Source organism: Oryzias latipes, chromosome 5 (genome assembly GCF_002234675.1).
Source record: "Oryzias latipes chromosome 5, ASM223467v1".
Lineage (NCBI taxonomy): Eukaryota > Metazoa > Chordata > Actinopteri > Beloniformes > Adrianichthyidae > Oryzias > Oryzias latipes.
Genome location: NC_019863.2, coordinates 2265122 through 2282461, shown reverse-complemented (window position 1 = coordinate 2282461; position 17340 = coordinate 2265122). Strand labels below are relative to the sequence as shown.

Sequence of the window (17340 nt, the reverse complement as noted above, 5' to 3'; positions counted from 1 at the left end):
TCATGATTGAAATGCGATGTTTTAGTAGTCTAGAAAATTCAAGAGAAACCTCCAACAAATGAAATATTTAGCACAGCATCAGTGGTAAACTTGCATGGTTTAGTGCTGGGCTTTTTATTTAATCTCAATAAAACAGTGCAAACCACAGTTTTCAATAAATATCTATGTGTATATGTGGAGAAATTTGATAGTTAAAGAAAAAAAAACAATATATTTTGCATTTTTATAAGTTTTCATCAGTCTGTTCATGTTCAATAGGAATACATGGCTTAATACATTAAAATGATTACATTTTGTTATCAAATTTAGAAAAAGTAACTAAAAAGTAAAAGCATTTCTTAACATCGATCAAGATTTAAATCAAATTTCTCCTGTTATTTAAGCCATTTTTAAAACTAATACTTACTATTTAGTTATATTTCAGACTCTCCTTTGTTTGTCTTCATGGCGTTTTGTTCCATGTGGTGTTTTTTCTGTCCATTCCAGGCTAAGGATCACAAAGGTTTGAATCCCGTCTTCCTCATATCGTTTCACCTCACAGGTATTAAGGCGGAACATGAACGCCATCCATCTGAATCTATTTCTTGGGATGAACGACTCTCCCTGTGAGCGATGCCACATCGCTGAACCTCTCACATAACTTTTTATTGTTTCTAATTTTTTTATTTTAACCTCTAACATAACTGTCACTGCGCTAAACTGAGGCTCATCTGCATGACTTTGTTTGGTGTTGGGAGTGTTGCAAAGGGAATAGTAGCTTTTTGGTTTTAAAACAATAAATGTGGTCAGTTATCATGCATCATTGACATTTATCAAGTATGAGACTGGCTTGTGCTTTATAGTCCTTCAAATCCTTGAACTTTTCCAGATATTCCAGGATTTTTGCCTCCATAGAAATCCATGGGGAATCCTTGGTGCAGAAGCTCGCTGGTTTGATCCCTCTGGCATTTTTCACACACGTATCTATTTGTTATTGTGCTGTTTTCACTTTATTGTTGTTCAACTTTGATCATTTCTTTCCTTTTTTGTGCCAATTCTTACCCTTTAAAGGTTCATTTTCATTCAACAATATAGCATTCAACCCTGAATTTTCTTCTGGAAATGCGGCTCCTTCTAGTTCACCTAACATTTTCTGAACTAAAAAATGCATCAGCTACATTAAAAAAAGGCTCTGGTTTCTTACCTCCACCTGATTTCTTTATTGCAAAGACATTCAACTAAGTTCCTAAAATAAATGTTCCAGAAGTTGGTTTTCAAAAGTTTCAGAAAAACATAATCAAGCATTTGATACAACCCCCCCCCCCCCCCCCCCCCAAAAGAAAATAAAATACAAAAAGGCCAGTTTGCTTTCCTGACCTAACGTACATTACTCCCTGGGATCTGCAGTTTACGAAGTTTGTTGAACAACTCCAAGTACTGCGTCATGGTGTCAACACAGTCCGCTGCTGCAAAAAGCCCTTCGGGTTTAGCAGCAAACACAGATGGAAGTTCGGGAACGCTGGTGCCAAGAAAAGACTGCATGAACTCCTTCATGAGGTTCCAGCAGTCCCCAGGAACCACACAGGGGCAGTACTCCACCTGCAGTAAAACACACAGGGCACATCATGTCCACCCGTCCCGCTGAAAGGGACAAACTGCATTTCCATACCTCCACTGAAATGCCTCTGGCGCTGGAGCTCATCGTCACAGTGCCCACCTTTATCAAAAAGTCACAGTATCGGTAGCGGGAGCCTCGACTCTCCACCTTGTGTCCCTTGGCGTTCTGGAAATGACTTTTTAACTTGGACATGAGGACGTCAAAGTTAGCATCAGCTACTAAGTAGGGTCCTCCTTCGAATAGGGCCATGCAGCTCAGAGGGGTTTCAGAGTTATGCATCACGTATAAGAGCTTGGAGGGCTGACCTGTGACAGACGGGAAACACTGGATGATGCATTCAACTCAATAATACATAAACTCCACATCCATGATTCAAATAAAGGCACATCTGTTATTGATGTAAAAAAGGTTTTTAAAGTCTAAAACCTTAAACAATATTTGGTTTTATAGTAAGGCTTTGAGATGGTTTCTACCATAAAAGGCCAGAGCCATTAAAGTGCAGCTGAAGGGGTGATCTGTCGTCACACTCCAGTAGAACTAATAGGACCCTTATCTAATTTGTAAAATATTCTCAAGATAATTTGACAAACACACATAAGATAAAGTGGCTATGTATGCTTAATTGTGTCCCATATTTACTGCAGATGTGTCTGAAGGAAGAATTAGCAAAAGCCCTGAATGTTCTTGTTAAAAATGCTACCAATTAAATGCAAGGGCACAAACGGAGCTCATATGCCAATCACCTTTTTTTAATTGCTTTTTAAAGGTCTAAGCAACCACAACTAATTACCACATGAATAAATAACTACTAATATGTTTCCCGCGTGATGCTTGAAAAAGTAGCGAGCTTACCGACAACGTTTCCCGTGGCGTGGTATGTCTCACAATCCACGCAGAAGCTGCCTTGTTTCACAGAACCGAGCTGCTCCAGCTTTTTTTGCAGGACGTCCACGGTCTGCTGCACACTCTTGCCCTCCGCTATGGGCACCTGACAAACACTGAAAGACAAAACACCCGACTGAGCAGCGACAACCCAACGCATCCATGAAGGGGAGGAGCACGCTTTCCCCAAAAGAACAAACATTTGAAATAGACAGGTCCTATAAACATAGCGAAACCAAACTATGTTGAAATAATAATTACACTTTAATGAGCCAAAATATTCCTTACCAAGTTACTCCCATTTTTGTTTTGCCTCCTTCGCAACTACTTCCGGTTAAACAAATTGACTTCCGGTAAAGGAAAAAATAAAATAAAAATACAAGTGAACATAGACGAATTGAGTTAAACTGATTAACTCAGTTAATAAACATAGGTTCTTTCATATATAATGTTTCGAAACATTTTTAATGAAACCGGATGTGACGTAATGTATTTCCGCTGCCTCTGTCGCGCATGCCGTTTGTCCGCACGTGCTAAACAGCTGGGTGTTTACACACTAAAAAGGCATAGACAGGCTTTAGCTTGTAAATTTTTTTGGAGCTGTAGCGATGCCGAAAGTGAAGAAATCTAAAGGTGGAGGAGAAAAGAGCTCTGGATCCGTGGCGCTGGCTGACCAGATCCTGCAGACGGACACGGTCCGAGCCCGCAACCGGGTTAAGAGCAGAGACCAGCGGCCAGAAAGCGACGACACCTACGTAGACGAGCGGCTGTCGCGGAAAATCCTACAGCAAGCCCGAATTCAGCAAGAGGAGCTTCAGACCGAATATGGGCTGGTACCGGAGAAGAAGAAGGCGACACCGGTCACTGTTCTTGGTAATGTTGGATCAGAACCAGGACATCCGCTTCAGTTTAGAAAATGATCAAACAGAAGCCGTTGATTAAGGTTTCTAAAGGTTCTCTCTTGTTCTAGTTTTTCTTACCGAAGAAAACGATGACCAACTTTAGTAAAGTTGCATCACAGATTCATCACAATTCAGACCCATCTACCCTTAACAAAGACAAGTACACTTGAAGTTTACTTAAGGATACTTGAGTAATAAGTGTGTAGTAGTGTACAAGTATAGACCATGTACGTGTAGTGTAGGACATATAGTAACTGAATACTTTTTCAGACTTTTATTGGAAAATTTTAAATGTATATAAAAAGAAAATTCTAGTTTACTGCTTTACTTTTAGTATAGACAGTATACTTGTAGTTTACTTAAATAGACTACTTTTTGCTAAGGGATGCACTAATGCTATGACTTAAAAATAAAGTTAACTGTTCACTAATGATGGTTTTAGTAAACACTCCAAATTAAAATACTTTCAGTAAATAAATACTTAAAAATAGAAGTAATAATGTTTTCATTTACTCGTTTCTGTAGTTAGTTGGGTGATTCCATACATCTAGATCTGCATCTTTTCATTATGTGAGTTCTAAACACTCCTGTAACTGTAGGTCCTGAATCTGGGGATGCAGACTCGGATGAAGAGTGGCCCGCACTGGGAGAAGCAGTTTCTGGGGCGGCAGAAACCGAATGTGATGCTGAAATTATTGTAGACCCAGAAGACGAAAAGGCCATTGAGATGTTCATGAATAAAAACCCACCAATGAGGCAAGAAACATGGCAGTTCTGACTAACCAACAACAACAAACAGAAACCACCAGGCCAGTTTCTTCTGTCCCTACTAACATGTTTCTCTTTCTCGTAGGAGGACCCTGGCAGACATAATCATGGAGAAAATCACTGAGAAGCAGACCGAAGTGGGGACGGTGATGTCGGAGGTGTCAGGGCGCCCCATGCCTCAGCTGGACCCCAGAATTACAGAGGTTTATAGAGGTGTGGGAAAGGTGAGCTTTCTTATATTATTGAAGACATAAGCCGCGGTTACATGCGCAAAATATCTGGATCGGATTAAAATCCAACCGTGTACATGGGATCAGAAAACCTTTTTCCGATTAGAACAAACGTTCACATGGGTCACACTTTCGGTTGGAATAAATCATTTGAGCATGAGCAGTAGTGTTGAAAATACCGAAAGAGGAAATGGGTCCCACAGTAAACAAACCGAGCTGCCACATACATTCATGCAGCAGCTCGGTAATATACAAGACGATCTTCTAAACGTGCTTTTATCAATGTTATGAATATTATGAAGCGCCTGTTCGCTCATCATTTTAATTTTAATCCGTGTGGTCAGTGCTTTTTTTTGTGGAAGAACCCTGGAGAGGCTAACACACGCGCTAACAACATTAGCCTTTTTTGATGAACACAAACACTCCCCTCAAACACAAAGTTATGAATCCGGCTGCTCTGCTCAGAGACACAGTTCGCTCCGTCCACCGGCACCCGAGCCCGGACCACGCAGGGTCCAGACGTCACGGGGCACGAAGCGCTCCCCCTCGCAGCCCCCTCGTGAGGGGTGTAAGAGAGGGGAGAGGTGAAGAGCCAGCAGGGCGAGAGCAGAGCGGCGGTTCTCACCGGTCCTCCGCAGAGCAGCCGGTTGGTCCTGTTTGCGCTCCAAAGCTTTCTCTGGAGCGATACACCGTCTATGCGTGACGTTAAACCAGAGCAGTAGTGACACGATCGGAATGAACTGTTTACATGTAACACGATTGGATCAACAATCGGCATAACCCACCTATCTCGATCGGAAAGACATTTTGATCCAAACGAGTCTGATCAGGGCAGAGTATTCTGAACGGTGTGTTTACATGACACATTTTCCTTCCGATTCAGGTGTTCTTTCCAATTACTTTTGCCCATGTAAACACAGCTACTATAACACGGTGTTGTACAGTCTGATGGCTGTGGGGAGGAATGACCTGCGGTAGCGCTCCTTCTTACACTGAGGGTGCAACAGTCTGATGCTGAAGGAGCTGGTCAGCGCTTCTACAGTTTGGTGCAGGGGGTGGGAGGGGTTATCCATGATGGATGTTAGCTTAGCTTAACAAACACAGCCCACAATGGCACTGTCCTCTGAGAACTTCTGCAGGTGACAGTGGTGGGAGTTGTAGGTGAAGTCCGATGTGTACAGGGTGAACAGGTGTGGGGAGAGCACAGTCCCTTGAGGTGCCCCCGTGCTGCAGACCACCACATCAGACACACAGCCTCACAAACTGTGGTCTGTTTGTGAGGTAGTTGATGGTCCAAGCAACCAGATGTTGGTCCACACCTGCAACCTCCAGCTTCCTCCTCAGCAGTGATGGCTGGATGGTGTTGAAAGCACTGGAGAAATCAAAAAAACATGACTCTCACAGGGCTCCCAGGGGACTCCAGGTGAGAGGGTTAGGTGCTGCAGGTAGATGATGGCGTCATCCACCCCAATGCCTGGTCGATATGCAAACTGCAGCGGGTCCAGTGCTGAGCTCACCTGAGTGCAGAGATGGCTGAGGATGATCCTCTCCATAGTCTTCATCAGGTGGGAGGTTAAGGCAACAGGTCTGAAGTGGTTCGGTTCCGTAGGACGAGGTACTTTTGGAGCCGGAACCAGGCAGGAAGTCCTCCAGAGGACTGGTACCTTCTCCAGTCTGAGGCTCATATTAAATATGAACAACATTTTCTGATTTCCACATCAAAATAGTTTTCAGTATAAGAAAAAAATGGAATGAATGTGCCTTAACCAATAATGTTCTAAAAGTATGATTAGGGAAATAAAGTGCTGCTTATTTTCAATATAACTTAACATAGCTTCTCTAGAACTTTTAAACGGTTCAGGAGCCTGAATTGTGCTTCAAAAAAAAGGGGAAAAAACAAAACAAAACAACATTTCTTTCCAGAAACAGCAAAGTGTGATGATGAGGCAGCGTGACAGGATGAAGGAAAGTTGCTTTAATGTAGCGAAGATGCTTTGTTTCCATGACAGTCTGCTCTGCAGCGCCATTTTCTCACACGCGGTAAACACGGATTTCACCGCTCATTGCCTCGACGTTGTACACATGACTCGGATCCATCAGGTTGCTGAACTCGAATCTATTGCGTGGAGGTTCTGCAGAACTTTGACCCTCTTTGTCAATAGCATTTTGGCTAATGCTTCGTGCATTAGCCGCGGCGCAACTGCAGTGCTTCACTCGTTCGTATCTGAGGCCGCCTGGTAAAAAGCACAGCAATCCGCTTCTTTATATGTTACTGGCTGCAATGTGGCACAGTGTGTCTGCTGCTCTTTGACGCTGTGGTCGCAAGGTGCCTGTTGTGGCGGCAACCCCCAAATCCGGTGGTAAGGGATGCTGTAGAACTGAGCCAAAAAAATAAAATCTCAGATTTTTTCACACCAAATTCGATTTTGATTCTAATCTATTTCTTCTCCCCCCTTTAACTTTCTTTAACAAAAATGACAAATGACAGAATATTTTTCCAAAACCTTGATTTTAACATCTCCTTTGGAAATACGCTCCAACTCAAAGTTCTACTAAATGGGAGCTGTAAAAACATTTGTAGATCAACGCAGCAGATGTTTTGTGAGCTACTGTTGGCTTGAGCATCTCATAAAGAGAAACGCTTCTCGCTCTCTACAGAGTGTCTGTTTCAGGCGTTGAAACAAATTTGTCATACTCCCACTTTTGGCAGTTACAACCTTCAGACAGATTTTGCTGCTTCAAGTTTGAAGTCACAACTCCAGTGGTCACATTTAATTTTTTACTAGCCAAGTTGGCAGATAGATGGAAAAATCTACCGGTTGGGCACATTTTTACCGGACAAATTATTCCATTATTTTACAAAGAAAAACTACAGTTTCTATTTAAACCAAATGTTATGTTGAATGCAAAGAGAGATAATGGCAGATCAAAAACAAATGTTTAAAGTGACTCAGATTTCTAATCAGTCTTTGCTCTCTCCTTTTGGCATTTTCACTCTGTCTATTAGGTGTTTTATTTTCTATCCCAAATGAGTTGTTTCTTTTCGTTAGCGCAGCTAAAAGCCCCCCCTGTACCCCCCCATAAGGAAAGGGGTGTCAAAATCTGCAGTAGGTTTCGTGGATTTGTCCCTCATGGTATCCTGTGGAGGGTGCTCTGGGAGTATGGGGTCCGGGGAGCCTTACCGAGGGCGGTCTGTACTCTGTATGGCAAGAGCAAGAGCTTGGTTTGCACAGCCGGCAGTAAGTCAGACCTGTTGGTGCATGTTGGACCCCAGCAGGGCTGCCCTTTATCACCGGTTCTGTTCATAGTTTTTATGGATAGAATTTCTAGGCGCAGCCAGAGGCCGGAGGGGGTCTGGTTTGGGGACCACAGCGTTTCCTCTCTGCTCTTTGAAGATGATTTTGTCCTGTTGGCTTCATCCAGCCGGGACCTCTGGCGTGCATTGGGGCGGTTTGGAGCCGAGTGTGAAGCGACTGGGATGAGGGTAAGCAATCTGAGGTCATGATTCTTGACCGGAGAAAGGTAGTTTGCCATCTCTGGGTGGGTAGAGTACTCCTGCCCCAGGTGTTCACGAGTGAGGGAAGATCGGAGAGAGAGCTGAGCCAAAAAGCAAAGGTCTCTGGTCGATCTTTGATCCAGTACTAACCTAGTACCGGATAAATAAATAGTCTTCTGCTCAACTGCTCAACATTTTTAGGTTATTATTTTGGAAAATTGATGATGTGAAATGTAGTGAGTACGTGTCTGAATTGCATTAAATTAAGAACACATGATAGTTCAGTATTTCAGGGGTTACGGAGTAGTGAGGGAATCCGGACACAGCAACTCCATCCAAGATTCTGTATTGGTTTGAAGTCCAGAGACAGACTAGAACACTCCAGAACCACAAAGTGTTTTCATCAGAGCCGGTCCTTTGTTTTCCTGGACGATGTGTTCTTGGTGGATGGTACAGATGTGTTTCATCCTCAATGCTCTCACTGATCTCACCATACATCGCTCTGTTCATGTTGTCCCTGGTGTCCTTTGACAGCTCTTTGTTCATATTGGAGAGGTTGCAGTTTAACTCTTTAAGGGTGCAGACATATGGAGTTATTTCAGTCTCAATAATCAGAAATTGCACACAACCTGTATCACAAATACACACGCTCTGATTCACAACTGTATTTTTACGCAAACATTCAACATTTCCAGTGGATTTGGAAGCAAGGCAACAGTTGTTGAATGCAGTTGGAATTGAATCCAGAGAACTGTCCCCTGGTGATGAGATTTCAATGAATGTTTCACTCAGCATAGTTTGCTAATACTTTATCCTTATTAGCTATGATACTAGCGACCTTTTAGCACTCAGACACCTTGGACTCTTCAGTCTGGATCATGAGAAGGTGGAGGAGAAAAATTCTCAGCTTCCAAAAAAAGTTCTGTGGAGAAACTGGCATCACTTTGTACCACTCTCCATATTAAAGATGCAGCGTGACTACATTACCTCAAAGTAAACCCCACAGGTCAATACCCCCACACACACCTTTGTTTTTTTTTTCATTCTTCAAATCAGGGCTGAGAGTGGAGTCAGCCTCCAACTGTCCTGTTGCGTTACCTCTAAAGTTAGAACAGAGTTACTAGACTGACTATAATGATAATGGATGATTTGATTTTGTTACTAACTAGAGGACTTTGCACCTTCGGACTTTAAAACTTTTCCGCCATGCTTGTGTGCCGTGCACCTTCAGTTCCGACATCAGTGTAAAAGCTGGAGAAAGTCAATGGGGCCATTGGATTGGCTGAAAGCCAGCACGCCTGCTTTGCTGATGAGTTTGATTGACAGATTCATCGGTGACATTAGTTGACCTGCTGCATGAAGGGAGTCTCAATATTCACCGTAGAATAATCTCTCACAAATGTGGGGAGATTCACAAATGAGAGCGGGTTTGTGAATCACATTCTAACATTTTCATGATCTGTGAATTCATATCACAAGTGTACCTAAAATGATGTTTGTGAAGGATCTATTGTGCATTTCTGAAAATTGTGTTTTTGTGAAACACAGCATGTACATTTGTGAGAAAACTTTTTGTGCATGTGTGAAACACAACGTGTGTGTTTGTGAAACACAGGGTGTGCATTTGTCAAACACAACGTGTGGATTTCCAAATTAATATTGCACGTTTGCGTAAAAGTACAGTTGTGAATCAGAGCGTGTGTATTTGTGTTACAGGTTGTGTGCAATTTCTGATTATTGAGACTGAATTAACTCCATACTGACAGGTGGTTTTTAATACTGATAACCAATAGAAAAAACAAAAAAAAAACCAGGTGGCATTTAATACAGGTGACGAGTGGAGAATAGAAGAACTACTTAACCCTTGTGCTATCTTAGATGACCCCCCCCCCTTCCATTGACGTGTTCTCCCTACCATGACAAAGGTGGATAAAGGTGGAAAGATTTCATGTAATCCATGGACACCAGTGAAGATCACAAATCATTGAAGAAAAAAGGTTCAGAGCACTGTCTAGTGGGTCTATATCAGTGTTTTTCAACCTTTTCTGAGCCACGGCACACTTTAACCTTAAAAAAAATCCCGCGGCACACCAGGATCCAAAAATTAAAAAAAAAAAACGGAGAAACTCAGTATGTATTGATCTACAGCCCCTCCACAATCTCGCATGCATTTTTGAGATAATTGTTGCAGAAAAAGCTGGAAACTGCAGCTGTTTTTTTTCTAAAAGTTGCAATAAAAGTTAAGTTAGAAGATTTAAAAACAGTTTGATGTGTGTTCGTTGGTTTCAAGACGTTTAACAACAGATCTCCTTGTGCGCTTTCACTCTCACAACCCAATGCATCATGGGAGATGTAGTGCAAAAAACGGCCGGCGGAGATCGCGTCTCTGAGCTTCATTGTTTTGTTCACTTGTTCCACGGTCTGATACCGGATTCTGTGGAAAGCTGCACCGATAAAGACGAGATTTAGCTGGTATTTTTGTTAGAACTGAGCGATTTTACGAGCTAAATCGGGACAAGGAAGTGAAGACTTTAACCACTTCTGATTGGTCAGACTGATGACATGTGATTAAGCCTTCAAGAATGATTGGTGGAGACAGGTAAAGGGGCGGGACTTTTCCTAAATACAGCCGGAGCTGCAGCTGAATCGCGGTACCATCATTCTTATCAAAATGTCTTTAATAAAATAAAATAAACGCAAAGAAAAAGTATTTTACGATCTTTTATATTCCTAACTACTCAGTGTTTTATCAGGGCCTATTTTGATGAACAGAGAGCTGAAATCCCGGAGATGGGAAATGTTTTTATATCAGTTAATGAGGGTGATTTCCCACGGCACACTTGACCATCTCCCACGGCACACTAGTGTGCCGCGGCACACTGGTTGAAAAACACTGGTCTAGATGACCCAACTCCCTACGTTAGAGTGCCTAGGATAGCACAAGGGTTACAGTAGAAGTAACAGTCTGGACTGAATTCTTGCTTGTTTTTTGGAGCTAAACGCCTTTTTTGTGCACCAAGAAAATTCTTTAAAAATCCGCCAATGAATTTTTTTCTTTCGTCACATCGGTCTCACCTAAAACAGCGCTTTTTTAAATTATATCGATTGTTTTTGTACAACCCAAAAATTTCGCAAGGACAACTCATTGTGCGCTGGGACACTGGCCCTTTAAGCCAATGCATCATGGGAGGTGTGGTGTGAAAAGTGCCGAAAACTTGCAGAAAGACTCGCGTCTCTGAGCTTCATTGTATTGTCCACTTGTTTCACGGTCTGACACCGGACTCTGTGGAAAGCTACACCGCTAAAGACGAGCTCTAGCTGGTATTTTTGTTAGAACTGAGCGACTTTATCAGCAGAATTAAGAACAAGGAAGTGAAGACTTTAAGCACTTCTGATTGGTCAGACTGATGACATGTGATTAAGCCTTCAAGAATGATTGGTGGAGACAGTTAAAGGGACGGGACTTTTCCACAAACTGTCATAGCTGCAGGTAAATCGCGGTAACGTCATTCTTATCAAAATGTCTTTAATAGAATTAAATAAACACAAAGAAATAGTAATTTTAAGATCGTTCATATTCCTAACTCCTCAGTGTTTTATCAGGGCCTGTTTGGATGAACACAGAGCTGAAATCCTGGAGATGGGAAATGTTTTTAGATCAGTGAATGATTAATGAGGGCAATTTCCCACGGCACACTTGACCATCTCCCACGGCACACTAGTGTGCCGCGGACACTGGTTGAAAAACACTGATTTAGAGTATAGGTGATCCCCCTTAAATGTATTTTTTGATGACGTTTCATATATGTCCATACATTTTAGTCATTTAAACTGATCAAGGGGGGATCTCGTTGAAAAACTTGAACACATAAATATTCAATATCTTATTTTCTGCATTGTTTGAGGAGTTCTGATTTCTTTGTTTGTTTCTTGGTTCAGGTTCTGTCCAAATATCGCAGCGGTAAACTGCCAAAGGCTTTTAAGATCATTCCTGCGCTGGCAAACTGGGAGCAGGTCCTGTATTTGACTGAGCCTGAGAGCTGGAGTGCAGCTGCCATGTACCAAGCAACCAGGTGATTTTATAAACAAGGACCGCAGATGGACCCGTCAGATGTTCAACATTCATAAACAGCATTTTAAATGTTTCTGTCGCAGAATTTTCTCTTCAAATCTCAAGGAACGAATGGCTCAGCGATTTTACAACCTGGTGCTGCTGCCGCGGGTCAGGGATGACATTGCAGAGTACAAGCGGCTGAACTTCCATCTCTACAGCGCTCTGAAGAAGGCCCTCTTCAAACCGGGAGCATGGTTTAAAGGTACCGCTGCTTCAGATGTGGAGGGAGAACGTTGGTTTTTTAATGTCTGCAAACAATTTTGATCTTTGAGTTTGGTGACAAATGGAATATTAAAAAATACAAGCTGATATCACTTCAGAGACCCAAGATTTTAAAAAACATACCGTTAAGCAGCTGTCAAAGTTCTATATTGGCAGTTTTTTTAGTGTCTTTTTGACTCACCTGAGTTGGAGTATAAAAAGATCTTTGCTCTTCTTTTCTTTAAAGAGAAGTCAGTAATCTGCAGAGTTGAGAGGAACAGTCAGGTTTTCCAATCCCTGCGGCTTTAGCCATTGATGAAAGAAGTCAGTGATTTAATTCCCTTTTAATTGATTTAACCTGATAACCCACTGAGATTAAGATCTCTTTTGCAAGGGCAACCTGGCCAAATGGTCAGGAGCACACCTCATCATCAACAAAACTAGCACCAAGAAAACATGTCAAAGCAAAAACAAATTTGGAAATAAATGCAAGGATTTAGCAGCTTTTTGCAAATCATGGAATCTATTTTCATTGGAATGTGTCACAGATTAAATGACTGTAGTATGTATACTTGATTGTAAAAAAAAAAATATGATCAAAGATTACTAAATGTCTGCAGGCCAGATGACTTTGTTGGTTCTGGGAGGATAATAATTCATATGTACTAAACTGAGTCAAATAGTTTCAATACCTACAACTTTATTATATAAAGATATTCTATCCCTTAATGCTGTTGCTGTTCATGTTTAAAAAGGGTTTCAGTTTAAGAAGACCATTGTTCCAAACCAAACTATGACCTACTTTAAAACATAACATCCCCTCCAAGTGTCACCACTAGGTGGCAGTGCTTCTCTCCAGTGCAGCAACATCATCTTTTGTCTTTAATACCTAAGCTTCCATAACCATTGATACAAGTATTATCCTCTCAAGATGAGTAATGATAATTAAAGCTTTAATCATAATATAAAACAGAACTGTATTTATATTTATTAGCAGTAGCAGATACTTCCTACTGAGCTAAACTATCTCTGACCTCAGAGTCACACATTACCTGGACAGGTGCGTGTGTGGGGGGGCAAACTACTAAAACATTATAAAGTTACATTTACAATAGAGAAAAATGAAATTAAATGAGTGCAAACGAAACACAGATAAGTTTAATAAGCGACTATTGAAGGCCCGTATTTGTGACGTATCTGGACGTCTTTTTTCTAATGTCTTGGTGCAAAAAGGGAGAGGATCTTATGGAGATTAAACTGGTATTCTATCCATTTGCTTCCACTTATTAGTTTTCTGCTGTAGACTATGTTGAACAATTTTTTAGGGTTGTGGAGCAATTTTTTTTTATCATACATTCATACCTGATAAGGGTAACAAAACTAATAATATTTTATGCTAAAAAGTTTTTTTTTTTTATCCTTTGTGCTGTCTGGTGGGGTCCAGATGACCCCACTCCCAACATTAACGTGCCTTGGAGGCACGTAGTTTGTCTCTTGGAGGCAGTGCTCTGAACCTTTTTTCTTCAATGATTTGTGATCTTCACTGGTGTCCATGGATTACATGAAATCTTTCACCTTTATCCACCTTTGTCATGGTAGGGAGAACACGTCAATGTAAGGGTGGGGGTCATCTGGACCCCACAAGATAGCACATGGGCTAAATGTTTATTATTTAGAATTAGAAATGGTTCTTTTTGGAGGCTTTTAGCCACATCATTAATGCTACTTGTGTAATTGACGAAATGTTTGGTCTAAGTCACACGTGTCAAACTCAAGGCCCGCGGGGCAAAATTCTATGTGGCCTGCGAGAGCATAAAGGTTTTTAATTTCTTAAAATAAAAATTGGTGTGTATTTATTCATATCTAGGGGGAATCGGACTTGAAATATCAGATTGGGCAACTATACATTAGGACTTAAACACTGTCCATATAACCTAACCTGACAGAATCAAATGTAAAAGGATTTATGCTAAAGTAAGAAGAAAACATATGTTTCTATGCAACTGTAATTGTCACTTTAAAAAGTTATAATAAATAAACAAATGAGTAATCTAACATTAAGGAGTAGTTACATTTATTTTTCTTTACATTAAGTTACATGTATAAGTTATATCTGGCCCTTTGAGGACAACCACTATGCTGATGTGGCCCTCAATGTAAATGAGTTTGACCCCCCTGGTCTAAGTGAACACCTAAAACTTTCAATCTTCTCTACATTGCGTGATGTATATATATTAAGAACACCTTTCAAGTTGTTAGCTTTAGTAAACAACATTCAAGCTGTTTTTAGATGGGTAAGCAGAAAGATTTGTCACCGTTTTAGAAACCGTTTAAAGTGTTTCCATAATGTAGGCCAGCTCGTTCCTGGTCCTCGGGATCTACCACCCTGACTGTTTCCCAGATCTCCAAGCTCTCCTGGGTCCTGATTAGCTCAGTCAGATATCTCCACATAATGATTGAATGAACACACCTGTTCCATCCAGGTGATCAGCAGGAAGGATTGCAGGAAGAGCTGGAAAACAGGCAGGGTGGTAGATCTCCAGGACCAGGAATGAGCTGGCCGGCCCTAATGTATGTAAAAGACTGCATCGTCTGCATACAAGCTGAACGTTTGTCCTAAACAAAACTGCATTTAAGCATTTTACAAGAGTCTGAATGAAATGAACAATAAAACCTATCATGCAAATGTCTATAAAGCTGCCCACAAGCTAACAGTTGTCCAAAATGTAACATGTTAGACGAATTCAATAATTCATATAGAACCCGTTTATTTTTTATTTTTATGGAAATTTACCCTGTGGAGCATTTACTCCCTATGGTCTTCACCTGGTTTATTTTTTATTGTTAAACAGGTATACTGATTCCTCTGTGTGAATCTGGGACATGCACTCTCAGAGAAGCCATCATCATTGGCAGCATTCTCACAAAGTGTTCGATCCCTGTGCTGCATTCCAGGTGAGGCCTCTGCACCCTGATGTCCAGATGTTATTGTTTGATAAAACCAGCTTTGTAATACTTTCTACTGTGGCAAGCCCAACATTACATAAGAGGTTTGATTTTGCCTTTCAGCGCTGCAATGCTGAAGTTGGCAGAGATGGAGTATAACGGCGCCAACAGCATTTTCCTGCGTCTGCTGCTCGACAAGAAGTACGCCCTGCCTTTCCGTGTCCTGGATGCCTTGGTGGCCCACTTCCTGTCTTTCCGTAGTGAAAAACGTGTTCTTCCTGTGCTGTGGCATCAGAGTCTGCTCACCCTGGCACAGCGCTACAAGGCTGACCTGGCCTCTGAACAGAAAACGGCTCTGCTGGAGCTACTCAAGCTTCAAACACACCCTCCCATTTCTGCAGAAATTCGTAGGGAGTTACAAAACTCAGAGTCCAGGGACATTGAAATTGGGCTTCCTGTTACTGTAGAAATGCACTGATTCATGCTAGGAAAGTTGATCATTCTTCTCACATTTCTTTATGATTATAGATCTTCCAGTAAATCAAACTTCTTGTTGTAACACGGAGAGGGTTTCAAAACTCTGTGCCTCCCTAGAGAACGCCAGGAACAATATGAACCGGTTTGTGCCCATAACTGTCCTTACATCAGTTTAAGAGTTTGGTAAAATTTTTGTTTCTTTAAGGAAACTATTTGGAATAAAAATAAAAACCTAATTTGTAAAAGTTGATTTATTTCTTTACATCTTACATCATTCAGGGACACTAATTGAGGAGAAAACTGCTGATTAGCTGGAAACGAATCTACATTAATACTAAGGCTGTGTCTGAATTCCCACCCTAACCCCCAACTACTAAAAAATTATATAGTGCGGCACTATGTAGTGCCCTGAATTTTAAAGTAATTCGACACCATGCTGACTACTTTTTTATTTTTAAATAGCGAATATGAAATCATCGATTTCACAAAGTTAAAATCTTCTTAAAATTAGTGTTTTGCGATGATCATTTATGAGTCCACTGTCTTCAGAAGATAACGAAAACGTTGATTGTTTATTAAAAAACATACAATTTAATACATTTTTTTGGCAAAAATTGTTCCGACGCAATGCATTGTGGTCTATATTCGTTGATCTAGTGAGCATCGATGCACACTGGAATTTTGCAGAGACCTCTTGGAAATTTCTAGGGCACTGGATTTTGGAAATGTAGATTCGGGCAGCACTACAAAATGGCGAATGCATTATTTAGTGCACTATGTATTGGGTAGAGAAGGAATTCGGACACACAATGATAGAACATGTAAAGGATCTAACAAGGACCTAAATTACTTGGGTAATAGAGCCAAAGTGTTGAATTGATTGCACGTTGCTGTAACAGGATTCTAACCTCATGACGACAGATCATGAAATTTAGTTGTTTGCATGTTGCAGTAAAATGAACATGTTTTTAAACAGCAACTCTCATCAGGTAGTATTGTACAAAACCAGAGGAGATTCGATGACCGCTCTGGCCCAGAATTTAGCAACCATCTGCCAAACAAATGTCCCAACAGTTTCTCTGATTTTAATGGTAACACCTGATGGGAACCCATCAGGTTCTCAAGGCCGATTAAAGATTTACGTCGAAATAAATGTCCAAATACTAAGTTTGCTGAAACTGTTTGAGGAAGATCTTTCACCAGCACTGTCACTGCCAAAATACTCAATTTGATTCTGACTCACATGCTGACGATATGATTAAATTTCATGAGATTAAACTGTTTTTTTTTTAAACTTTACCAAAACTAATTTTGAATACTTGTGGCCCGAACTGTGAGAAGAGCAGATGGAGAAAAATGTTAGTTATTTCATGAAAAATAATTTTCCCCCTGCTAAATGTTTCAAAACAGATATGTAACTCCTATTAATGTTAAAAAAAAAACTAACAGAAAAGTGTGTTTTTTTTGCTCCCCATAATACAAGAAATAGCCTGAAAGGAATAGAGAGCCATCAATTTGATGAATTGATTAGATCAATACAATGTCCTTTTTTTTTTTTAAATTTGATTATATTTTTATGCAAAGCACTTTGAGTGACCTGAGTTTTAAAAGTGCTATATAAATAAACCTTGATTTGATTTAAAGTATTTTTGTTCAACCCTGTTTTTCACAAAGGCATGATAAGAGGATTTTTGGTCCTGAGCGCAAAACCAACAACCAGTTTTGGC

The 17340-nt window shown here is 40.8% G+C and overlaps 2 protein-coding genes across 2 annotated transcripts; one reads left to right on the top strand and one right to left on the bottom strand.

Moving 5' to 3' along the window:
* Positions 1–1301: 1301 nt before the first annotated feature.
* On the bottom strand, positions 1302–2891 carry med20 (mediator complex subunit 20). The gene is made up of 4 exons (XM_004068459.3): positions 2768–2891; positions 2450–2595; positions 1649–1902; positions 1302–1578 (listed from the first exon to the last, which is right to left on the bottom strand). Exons 1-4 carry the CDS (start codon positions 2779–2781, stop codon positions 1357–1359), a joined length of 636 nt encoding a protein of 211 aa, XP_004068507.1. The 5' UTR covers positions 2782–2891; the 3' UTR covers positions 1302–1356.
* Positions 2892–2978: 87 nt separating this feature from the next.
* Positions 2979–15858, top strand: bysl (bystin like). The gene is made up of 7 exons (XM_004068458.4): positions 2979–3352; positions 3981–4137; positions 4235–4373; positions 11815–11948; positions 12031–12191; positions 15043–15145; positions 15260–15858. Exons 1-7 carry the CDS (start codon positions 3088–3090, stop codon positions 15612–15614), a joined length of 1314 nt encoding a protein of 437 aa, XP_004068506.1. The 5' UTR covers positions 2979–3087; the 3' UTR covers positions 15615–15858.
* The last annotated feature ends 1482 nt before the right edge of the window (positions 15859–17340 follow it).

What these genes read in the sequence shown, in the direction of transcription:
- med20 (XM_004068459.3), bottom strand. An exon ending in CGCCACGGGAAACGTTGTCG is followed by an intron (nt 1,903 to 2,449) that starts GTAAGCTCGCTA and finishes CGTCTGTCACAG; the next exon opens with GTCAGCCCTCCAAGCTCTTA. An exon ending in CCAGAGGCATTTCAGTGGAG is followed by an intron (nt 1,579 to 1,648) that starts GTATGGAAATGC and finishes GTTTTACTGCAG; the next exon opens with GTGGAGTACTGCCCCTGTGT.
- bysl (XM_004068458.4), top strand. Translation starts at nt 3,088, where the DNA reads ATGCCGAAAGTGAAGAAATCTAAAGGTGGAGGAGAAAAGAGCTCTGGA. An exon ending in AATAAAAACCCACCAATGAG is followed by an intron (nt 4,138 to 4,234) that starts GCAAGAAACATG and finishes TCTTTCTCGTAG; the next exon opens with GAGGACCCTGGCAGACATAA. An exon ending in ACCGGGAGCATGGTTTAAAG is followed by an intron (nt 12,192 to 15,042) that starts GTACCGCTGCTT and finishes ATTGTTAAACAG; the next exon opens with GTATACTGATTCCTCTGTGT.